Here is an 11,679-nt window from a genome sequence, read left to right on the forward strand (position 1 = left end):
GTTATATGAACCAACCACAAACCAAAAGCCACCAGGAATAACGAAAACAAAAAAGCTTACCTTGACGGCAAGAGTGGCGGAGACATCCTCAATGTCAATGAAAGCAGCCAATGGCGCAGAAAGGGAATCAAGAATAATGAAGAAGACGCAACCACATTGTACAGAAAATGAACAATGCCACTGAGTATAGGGTATTTAAAATTTAAGTGAAGAACATTTTCGTCACTTCACTTAAATTTTTTGGTGCACCGAGTAACACCCGAAAAAAAATTGTAAATAATGAAGCAGTGGGCCGAAACAGAACGGGCCCTTATAGATAAAATGAACGGGGGACCAATGGTAGTACATTGCGAAAATCTACGCCCTTCTTTCATCATTCATCGCTTTCCACCAGGCACGCAGATTCTCTCCTTCCTTCTCTCTATCCAAATTTTGATTCTTTCGATCAAACCCGCAACACCCACCTCACCAAAACCCTACGCAACCCATCCATGACGCTTGGCTTAGGAGGATCCAGTGTCGTGGGTCAGTGTCCCTCACTCATCACCCTCCTTACTTCTCTACTACGCTTATCAACGACGTCGTTTGTTATCTCACTTTTTTTTTTAAAAATTTCTCTTCTGGGATTTTGGATTTTGTTATTTCCGTGTCGCCGTTGACCTAAACCATTCGGCGTTCGTTTTTTTTTATTTGTTCAATTATTATTTATTTTTTTTGCTTTCGGGGGTTTTCTGTTTGTTTTCTGTTTTGTCGGATGAATTCTTGATTCTTTACTGCTGTTTTTTGGTCGATTTTTTTTTTTTTTTGTAAATAATAGTTTTGGGTGTTTTTAATTTTTGTGATTACGTTAAATGAAATGTTTCCTTTTTCATTTTTTCTTTTGTTTGATATCTCAATCATGGACATAAACTTTTTTGTGCATTCCTATGTTTCGGTGCTACTATTGTTGTTTTTGGTTGTTGTTAATAGTATCTCTTCGTTGCTGTTTTTCTGCTGATGGAATGTTTATGTTCGGATCATGTTTCATAAACTTTCATGCATTGAAGTTAAGTAAAGCTTATATGAGGAATAGTGTGATTGAACATTGTATCAAGGTTTTAAAAAATGGTCCGTGACAATGATTTCAGCTACAAAGTCAAGGTTTTTGACGTCAGCAATTGCAGCTGAAATTGCGATCGTCACCACAATTTAAAACCTTGCTTTGAAGTGATGCATGTTTTTTGAATTTAAGCAGTGGGATTGATAGTGATGCCTTAAATCGATAGTCAAAGTTTTCTCTCAATAGCATGCACACTCTTGTGAAACTAAACACATACTTGTGCCTGAAGCATTCTTACACAGAGCATTAAGTTACTGATCTTTTGTATTTCAAAATGCATGGTTGGTGGAAGAGTCTGAAAATCATTCTCACTTGCAGTTTTAATTTTAACTTCCATGCCTCTAATTGTTCTTGTTGGCCATTAGTGCGAAAGGCTTTTTGTCGTTGCTGTAACTATCCTTGTTGCCGGGTAATGTGCAAATTTGAACATCATTGTAAATGCCTTAGAAATGTAAAAGGTTCCGTCTGGTGTATTAGTTAAATCTTTAAATGAATGATATCATGGTTCAAGTACGGTACAATTTTTCTGGTCCTGGAGGTTTGGATCCTGAATTGGGAATGATTTAAATCTGAAGAAAGGATCTTATCAATATGTCATGCATTGATCCCACAATGGCTAGTTACATTGTGTTATTCAAATAAAAAAGTTTGTGTTTTGTTAAATATTTGTATGTTAAATGCAGTTCCTAGGAACTTCAGATTGCTGGAGGAGCTTGAACGTGGAGAAAAAGGAATTGGAGATGGCACAGTTAGCTATGGAATGGATGATGGTGATGACATTTACATGCGCTCTTGGACTGGCACCATTATTGGCCCCCATAATGTAAGTATTTCTCTGTTCACTCTGTAGATTCATCTTTATGAATGTGTGTCCAATCATAGTTATCAATTGCATGTAAGAGCTGCCCCCAAAAATGTTAAATTGGAATTTTCTTTTGAAAGATAAATAATTTATACTAACACAGATAAATGCTTAAAAATAAAGAAAAGTTACCCAAAGTTGAAAATATTCATAATTAATAAAAAAAATTTATAAATCTAAACAGTGAAGAGTTAAGTGGCATTTATTTGTCCAAATTTAAGAATTGGTTGGATGCTGATGAGCACTAACTTGTAAAGGGAAGTGTTATTTCTCTTTTGAAGTTTATCTTGTGATAATGATAGGAAGTTTTTTTTGGCTTTCTTTGTATGGAATATACATGCCGTCCTATTTTCTGTTGGATTGTTGGCTTGACTTAGCATATTTACGCTAGTGGTAAAGAAGTTTGTGCCTCTGGTATGAAAATTTGTTTATCCTTAAATTTGAAAGTTTGGGATAAGGTTATCTTTTATATATAATGTTCTTGCTTGCATTTTGTTTGTTGTTAAAAGCCTGCTTGCAGATCCTATAATTGTGTTCTTCTCATCTATCTCTTCTCTGTCAGACTGTACATGAAGGAAGAATTTATCAATTGAAGCTGTTTTGTGATAAAGACTACCCAGAAAAGCCCCCAAGTGTTCGGTTTCATTCACGAGTCAACATGACTTGTGTTAATCATGAAACTGGAGTGGTATCATTTATAATTTTTCACATGCTTTCATTTTATAAATATCTTTGTGCAGTGCATGCTGGGACATATAAAATGTGCTAATAACAGTGTTTTTCCTCTTTAATTTTACAATTGGCGATAACTTGAGATGCCTGTTATTTCTAATCAAGTTCAATGTGGATTTTTGGGAAGGAAATAATTGGATATATTTTATTCATACTTTATTCGAAAGCAAGAGTCGACTCAGCTTCATATCGTGACACTTCTCATATTTATGATAATGTGAAATCCACAGTCCATTTTGCAAACTTAAAGACTGTTTATCTGCGAAGCAAGATTTATAGACTTGTAAATGAAACAGGTTGAACCAAAGAAATTTGGTCTTCTTGCAAATTGGCAAAGAGAGTACACCATGGAGGACATACTGACCCAGCTGAAGAAGGAAATGGCTGCTCCTCATAACCGGAAGCTTGTCCAGCCTCCGGAAGGTACCTACTTTTAGCATCCAACAAGATGGTATAGATGTCGGATCGTATTGCATATGCTGCATGCAATATATAGTGTGTAATGCTTTGTAGATCCTTCCTTCTGAATTCAAGAACATAGGGGAATGCCCCGAAAAGCTTCATATTTCCATCTCCATGGCTTCAGAGTTGTTTTGTTGTCTTTGTCAACGGTGCTGAAGGGGACTGTTTGATTGAAATATTGTGTGTGTCAAAAATTTCGAAAGCAACTCTTTCAAGTAGTATTTTCATGTGAATGTGTGCTTTTGTCTATGGTTTGGTTCACTCTAATTAGTGGGTTCTCACTTCTCACCTTTAAATTCTCTGATTGAGAGTTGTGCATTTAATCTTTGTAAATATATTTGAGTTTTTACCCCCTTTTGTTAGGATATACAAATGTTTTTGTTGTAAAAAGTAAATCCGTATTTTGTTTTTGTAAATAACAATTTAATCTCGTATAAAACAAAATTAACTCAGTTTTAATACATTCATAGTTATATAATTGATTTATTGAAGTGTACTTCCTTCGCTGAATAAGTCGCAAGCCTTATGATCATTTGATGTTTTTAATTAAGAAATAATATTCATGTTTTATGATTTTCTGATAATGGAGTTAGTTTAATTAGAACGTATTGATAATTTTTAAGTTTTACCTTGTTATTTAATTTATAGGTTGACATGTAATTAAATACTATTGTTTTGTTTTTAAAGTTATATTTAGTGTACTTTTAATTGGTTAACGTGTACTTATTTTAAAATATTTTTAATGGTGAACTTAGTTATTATCAAAGCAAAATCCCTTCCTGTGATTTTGTAATGGTGTTTAAGATTTATTTTATATTTTGTAATGGTGTTTAACTTCACACGGTGTAAGTTTAGTCTGTGGAGTTAATTTTCATGGATGAGTTTAAAAATGTTTAAATATATCTATATTTTTAATTTAGATTTTTTATTTATTTTTGTTCTTGCAATTTTTTTTCTTTAGTCCTTATAGATCATGTTTGTTTTTTTCTTTGTTCTTAAAACATTCTACTTAACGTAAAGTAAAAAAGAATTACTTTGAATAGGAAAAAACAAAACAAATATATTTTGGTTAGGACTATGATTAAGTTAAGTTATACTTTGAGCTGTTCAAACTTTGTTCAATGTATCATTTTTTTTAAGTTGTACTTTGTGAATAATTCTTTGATTTGATAATTAATTTAATTTTTTCATGACAATATGTTGAGATATAGTTTCAAATATATCTTTTTTTTCTTTCTTATTTTATATCTATGATTAACTTGATTGTATATTAATATTAAATTTTACATAATAATTAACTTGATTGTATATCTATGATTTTATTTTTTTATTCATGTTTGGCTAACTTATTTTTTACTTCTCCTTGGACCAATCACTAATTATTAAAAGCTCTTGAAAAAAAGTGAACTTTTTATGGTGAATTTTTTTAAAAAAAAATAATGAGCTTTTCAATATGTTATTGTCTGTGGCTTATTTTTAATGGCCTTGCACAGGTTTCTCTTAACCGATGTAAAAGGTTCCAACCTCAATCCAAAGTTTCTCTTGGTTCTAATCTGAAATCCAATATTGTTGATCTTAGTTATAGGATAATGGTTATGTTTTTTTAGGAAATCATTTATATTCTTTTAATAACTAAAAATATTAAAAGTAATTTATATTTTTAGTTATTTTATTAATATTTTTAAATTGTCTTTTAAATTATTTATTCCTTAATTAGTTATTTTATTTAAGTAATATAGAAACTTTTAATTTGTAAACTTTTAGTTATTAAAAACATGAAAAGGTAATATTTAGTTATTTTTCTTATGATTATTATTTTTATAAAAAAAAATATGTTAGTATTATACTTTAAGCTTTTGTTTTCTATAACATCAACCCTTATGTCTAATCTAGTAACACCTTTTATATATAATTATCTATTTAATTATTTAATGTCTAATACAAACTTTTCTTGCATTTTAAAATTCATTTTTCTATAACTTTTATATCTTCATTGGGGTGTAGAAAAGCTTATACAATATGATTCAAACTTATTTTCTTATGACTATTTATGCAGATTTTTCTATAAAAAATTCTGCAAATTGACAAAAATATTTTTATTATTTTAATGTATTAAAAATTCATTTTTTTTTTTGTGAATTCTCATACAATTTTTGTTTTGTAAGTATAAAAGTCATAATAAAAAGAAATTTGAGTAGCATTATTAATAAAGTAAAATTTTATTTTAGTATCATAAAAGACAATTAATTAAGAAAATAATAAATATCAAGATAAAATCATGTTAGATGCTTAAGACAAAACCATAAAAGATAATATTATCAAAATATATTTAATTCATAAATTATAATTTTAATTATTTTGACCCCTTCAAACTTTTTTCTCAACCTCTGCCAACATAAATTGAAGGCTAAAAAATTAACATTGTATTTGAGACTTAAGATGTACAAGTAACACAAATTGTTGAATCTGTGAAGAAAATGGCTTGGAATTGGTTAAAGGCGAGGAAGAGGGTTTTGAATATAATGAATTGGAAAATGAATTCCTCAATTATATACAAGTCATTTGACAGCTATGCTAAAAATTGTACTTGAAACTTACTACCAGTTGTACTAAACATACTAACAACACATTACCGTGAATGAAATATATTAACAGGCCCCCTCAAGTTGGACCATGAATATCATGATGTTCAGCTTGGACACGAGGGAAGAAAAAATAGGAAAAGAGAGGGCTTTAGTTTTTGGATGCAACAGAGAAGTTTGTTGATGCATATCAATGAGCAAATAGCTTAACCATTGGAGTTCACAAGCAGTGATTGTCAAGGCCTGATACTCTGTCTGTGATTATGATCTAGAAGTAGTAGGTTGCTTCTTTGATTTCTAAGACACAAGAGAGGATCAAAGAAGATGGAAAAACCAGTGATAGATTTCCTTCTTTATGGGAAAGTTACCCAATCTGAATCACTAAAACCTCGAAGCTTGAAGTCACTAGCTGAAGAGAAAAAAAGACATTTCCCTGGACAACCTTTGATGTATTTCAGAATGTGCCGAGCTACATCCATATGTGACTGTGTCGGATTGGATAAATATTGACTCAATTTATGCACAACAAAGCATAAATCGGGTATGGTATTAGTCAACTATATTGGCCTGCCAATAAAGTCTTCGATAACTTGCTGGATTGAATAAGAGAACACCAATTGTAGCATAAAGTTTGGAATTAGGTACCATGGGAACCGAAACAGGCTTGCAGCCTAACAAGCCAAAATCGGTGATTAACTCATAGGCATATTTGCACTAAGGAACATTTCCAGACTTGGATCGAGCCACCTCTAAGCCAAAAAAAATATTTAAGTTCTCCTAGATCCTTGATCTTAAACTGCTGGTCTAGAAAACTTTTGACAAAATTAATTTCTTCAAGATGGTTACCAGTCAAAACCACATCATCAACATAAACTAGGAGAATGGTCATATGAGAATTCTGACTCTTCACAAATAGAGAGTAATCAGAAGAAGATTGATGGAAACCCAAAGAAATGAGGGCAACAATAAGCTTAGCATTCCATTGTCTACTTGCTTGTTTTAATCCATGTAAAGATTTTTGCAACTTTCAAACTATTCCAGAATTAGGAGTGGTAAACCCAGGATGAACTTTCATGTAAACATCTTCTATCAAATCACCATGTAAAAACACATTATTAACATCTAATTGATGTAAATGCCAATCTTTTGCGGTAGCAAAGGCAAGCGCTAGCTGAACAATAGTAAGCTTTACAACAAGTGAAAAAGTTTCATTATAATCCACACCCTCTAATTGAGTGTACCCTTTGGCAACCAACCTAGCCTTAAATCTTTCAATGCTACCATCATATTTCCTTTTGATCTTTTAAACCCATTTGCAACCAATTGGTTTCTTATCAGGAGGTAATTCAGTGAGGATCCATGTGTTATTATTTTGTAAAGTTTCAATTTCTTTATCCATTTCTTCTTGCCAACAAGGATATTTCACGGCTTGTGCATATGTATGAGGTTCAAAAATGGTGGACAAGGATAGCGAATATGTTGCATGTAGTGATGATAAATGATGAAAGGAAGTAAATTGGGAAAGGGGAAAGGGGAAAGGGTGTACGTGAAGATGAATGTGCAGTACTAAGACTATGTAAAACATTACACTGATAATCCTTCAAATAAGTGGGTGGATTTTTTTATTCTGGTAGATATTCTAGTAGGACCTGAATTAATAGGAGCAGAAACAGGAACAATGGCATCAAAAACAAAAATTGTTTCTGAGGTAGAGACAGGAATTGAACCTGAGTCTACAGAAATTGTTTTTGAAAGAATTGGGACAAAATCAGGCGTAGAAGACTCCAAGGGCATTGGATAGAAGACTCCAAGAAGATTGGGCCAGAGATGCAAGAGAAGACCCTAAGGTTCTCATGAGCCTTAGGGTAGATTTTGGGCCCATGGGCTAAGTATGAGCCCACTTATTTTTGTACATATTAGATTAGGATTTCATTATTTTTGGGTCTTGTATTTAGGGCTCCATAATGTAGGTAGGGTGCCCTAGAAATGTAGGATTTTTCAGCCCTTGTATTTTAGGGCACCTAGACTAGTTTTTGTATTAGAGGTAGTTTTGTAATTTCACATGTATTAAGTGAATATTTGATGTGTGTTGGAAAATAAATTTAATTGAATTGGGAGAAGCCCAATCCAATTAAATTTTAGAGGGGGGGGTGAGCATTTGCTTGCTACACCCCATTGTCATATCATATAGTCACACTTTGTGCATGTCCTTCATGCTTTACATGTCTCATGACACCTAAGAACACTTAATGGAAAATCTTGGACTTAATCTTGGATTAGTGGGCTGAACCATAGCTAAAATTCACTAATCATAATTAGTGAAATTTTGGCTCCAAAAATTCAATTTCAAATTCAAGTGAAATTTGAATAGAAATTCAAATTTCCCTCCAATTTTGTGTGACACTTAGGCTATAAATAGAGGTCATGTGTGTGCATTTTTCAACTTTGATCATTTAAAAATTAAACTTCAGATTTCAGAGCTCTTTTAGGGCACAAAATTTCGTGCTCTTCTCTTCCTCTCCCTTCATTCATCTTCTTCTTCCTCCAAGCTCTTATCCATAGCCTCCTATGGTGGTGAGCTTCTTCTAGACTCATCTTCTCCTTGAAGTGGCGTCTCCTCTCTCTCTTCCTTCTCCATTCCGCTGCCATTCATCTTCCAAGAAGCAAAGGAATCCATTGATGAAGAAGATCCTAGGCCTACAAGCTCCAATGAAACTTACATCAGTTGGTAAAGAGGACAAGTCAGAACAAATATCAAAAACTGGGAGAGGAAGTGTAAACATATTGTCAGTAGAAGAACAAAAACACAATTAGTGATAGTAGTACTAGATGAAAAAGGTAAGTGCCTCTGTTTAGAGAAATGACAATTGTCACAAGGTTTATTTATAGCAGATGAGATGTTACAATTCAACTTCTAAATAGTATCATAGCACCAAGATGAAGGATGACCTAATCTATAGTGCCATACATTGAAAAGGAAAGACTGTGCATAGGTACTAGTAAAATGAATTTTAGGAACATAATTAGAATTAGAATAACCAGATTGGATCAGGTAATATAGTCCCTTAAACTCTCTAGCAGTGCTAATCATCTTTTGGTTAGAAACCTGCTGCAAAAAAAATAGAGGTTGTGAGTGAAAGTAGCTTGACAATCAAGACTTTTAGTGAGTTTGGTAATAGAAATAATGTTGACTGAAAAATGTTCAACAAAGAGAAAATTATAGAGAATCAAAGAATCAGTTAGCAGTACAATGCCTCTAAACAAAGCAGATGCAGACTTGCCATTAGGCAATGCAACAGGAATTGGTTTAATGGCTCTATAAGATGCAAAAAGATTCAAAGAACAAACAAAATGATTTGTAGCACTCAAATCTAGGATCCAAGAAACATTACATGTATTAGTCTGAGTAGAAATGTGATTAGAGCTAACAAGGTTGGAAGAGCTAACCACATTTGAAGAGTTAGTAGCATTGGCAATAGGTGTAGCAGATGGCAACAAGGCAAGCAAACTCTGAATTTGGTCCTTGGTTAGGCTAGAAAGAATGTCAACAATGTCTGAATCATCCTCAGGTTAAGGATTAGCAATCGCAACATTATGCATAGATTTCTTTGATTTCCATCCACGAGGAAATCCATGCTTTAGAAAGCATATGTGTCAATGGTGTGATTAGTCCGATTACAGTGAGTGCATAATCGAGCATGACCTTGTTTGATGGAATTGAACCTGAAAGGAGCCTTGCTACGACCTTGTGATGTATTTGATGGCGCCTGAGCAGTGAAAGCAATGGGAGTAGGCAGAACACCAACATGCAATTGACGTTCTTGCTGAAGAATCATTGAGAAAACCCTATCCAAACTAGGAAGAGGATCGAGGTTCAATATATGAGATTTTGCATAAGCAAATGACTCATTTAATCCGTGAAGAAAGCATAAAACGCTATCACAATCACGATAATTCTTGAAAAGCTGAACCCTTTTGCAAGATTCAGCAGGAGTCGCATCACAGGTAGGGATTGGACAAAAATTGCACAACTCATCCTATAGAATTCTCAATTTGCAGAAATAGCTCATAACAAAAAGATCACCTTGTTTAGTGGAATAAAGATCGCTGTTCAATTGTGGAATCCGAATGCAATCACCTTGGGAAAAATAGTTACATAAAGCATTCCACACCTCATAGGCTTGATTCAGCCATAGAACGCTAGTTGCGATGTCAGGAGAAACTAAATGATTGATCCATGATCAAATCAGGTTGTTACATTGTTTCCAAGCACTGTAGTTCAGATCTTGCTCATTAGGTTTTGGAATCATGCAGTCCATGAAGCCGATTTTGTTCTTCATCTCCAATACCAACATCATTGCTTGAACCCAACCATAGTAATTAGAACCATCAAGAAGAGCAATAATGAGTTTCGTAGAGGGATTCTCGTTAGGGTGAACATAATAGGGGTTGGAAATGTCTTAGAGGAAGAGAATTGGTTGTGGAGGAGGTGACCGTAGCAGAAGAATCAGAGGTCACAAGAGTAGAAGCCATGAAAATGGAGAAGAAACAGATCATCGATCAATGCAAAGAATGTAGAGAACGCGGAAGCAAGAGGTAGAGGAATTCTCTAGCAAACTGATACCATGTTAACAGAATGAATCGGTAAAATGAATTCCTCAATTGGATAAGTATATATACAAATCATTTGACAGATATGCTAACAGTTGTACTTGAAACTAACTAGTAGTTGTACTAAACATATTAACAACAAATTACAGTGAATGAAATATATTAACTGCTTATGCGAAGGAACACTTATGCAATAGAAAAGAAGTTGGGGTTTAGACGTGTTGGGGATTTTATCTTGACAAATCACGTGTGCAGCATGGTGTGGGGATTAATTTATCGCATGGGTCTTAGATGCCTACTGCATAGGAATTGTGTGAGGCAGTTCTTGCTATATATTTTCGTGTTTGTGGGCATGAGAATTAAATGTAATGCTTGCAATAGTATGTGTTACTGTGTGGTTGACTCTCCCTGATTGCTATATTTAGATGAATCAAAGTATGTTTCGATCAGTTGGACACAAACTCCCACATCGTTTAGTAGTCGATAGCACGGGTCGTTTATAAATATCTTCTCATTTCAATCCATCAAGATGTCTTTTAACTACCATGTGAATCATAAGACACTATAAAAATCCCTGTTTCTTCCCAAATTCTAAAAGAAATTCCACGTTGCCGTCTTTCTTTCCATGTTTGTTCTTCTACAGTACAAATAGAAAAATCATCATCATGCTCTTCCCACATCGTTCCATTGTCACCCTGCTGTTCAATGGTATCGAGGGAAGAATCTTTCTGGTGATCCAATTCATCCTTCATTGCTAGGTTGTCTAGAAGTATAAGTGTGTACCTAAAGTATATGGCTTGAGTTTGATAGTATGTGAAAACTTGCTTGCATTATGGTTCACTTATGCCTTTTGGGTTCTTCACTTATGTAATTTGAAGAAATGTATTGTAGTACTGAGATAACATTTTACCAATTTTGTGAAGTTGAATTCTATTGTACCATTACCTTGGTTTAATTTTGTTCCCCGACTTGGTGTTAATGCATGCTTTGGTTCTTGGCATACTTGAGTGTCTCCTTTTTTTCTTGCAGTTACACCTTTATCTCGAAATTTAAAGAGTCGGATAAGAACTGAGATAATTAAGAACTGTTTTAACAATAATGCTTGTATAATCTTTGTTGAATTAAACAAATGAAAAATGGAGTTCAAAATAATTGATATATATGTTTTTTGCCTTTGAAACCTATTGTAAGTAAATATTCAATTAATTTGTATTCTTTCTCCACCTCCTCGCTCATTTGTTGTATATTTCTGTTTTTGTTCAATTGTTGTTCAATGGTATCGAGGGAAGAATATTGTTGTTGATCCAATTCATCCTTCATTGCTAGGTTGT

At 33.4% G+C, this 11,679-nt stretch overlaps 1 protein-coding gene across 1 annotated transcript; it reads left to right on the forward strand.

The window, feature by feature from the left end:
• Positions 1-309: 309 nt before the first annotated feature.
• LOC100805567 (ubiquitin-conjugating enzyme E2 variant 1D) lies at positions 310-3,388 on the forward strand. Its single transcript, XM_006588792.4, has 4 exons — positions 310-525; positions 1,783-1,922; positions 2,524-2,649; positions 2,990-3,388. Exons 1-4 carry the CDS (start codon positions 492-494, stop codon positions 3,128-3,130), a joined length of 441 nt encoding a protein of 146 aa, XP_006588855.1. The 5' UTR covers positions 310-491; the 3' UTR covers positions 3,131-3,388.
• The last annotated feature ends 8,291 nt before the right edge of the window (positions 3,389-11,679 follow it).

This window comes from Glycine max, chromosome 10 (assembly GCF_000004515.6).
Source record: "Glycine max cultivar Williams 82 chromosome 10, Glycine_max_v4.0, whole genome shotgun sequence".
In the NCBI taxonomy this organism is placed as follows: domain Eukaryota; kingdom Viridiplantae; phylum Streptophyta; class Magnoliopsida; order Fabales; family Fabaceae; genus Glycine; species Glycine max.

Coding starts and splice junctions, on each gene's coding strand:
- LOC100805567 (XM_006588792.4), top strand. CDS start 492: ATGACGCTTGGCTTAGGAGGATCCAGTGTCGTGG. Junction 526..1,782: donor AGGAGGATCCAGTGTCGTGG/GTCAGTGTCCCT, acceptor TGTTAAATGCAG/TTCCTAGGAACTTCAGATTG. Junction 1,923..2,523: donor CCATTATTGGCCCCCATAAT/GTAAGTATTTCT, acceptor CTTCTCTGTCAG/ACTGTACATGAAGGAAGAAT.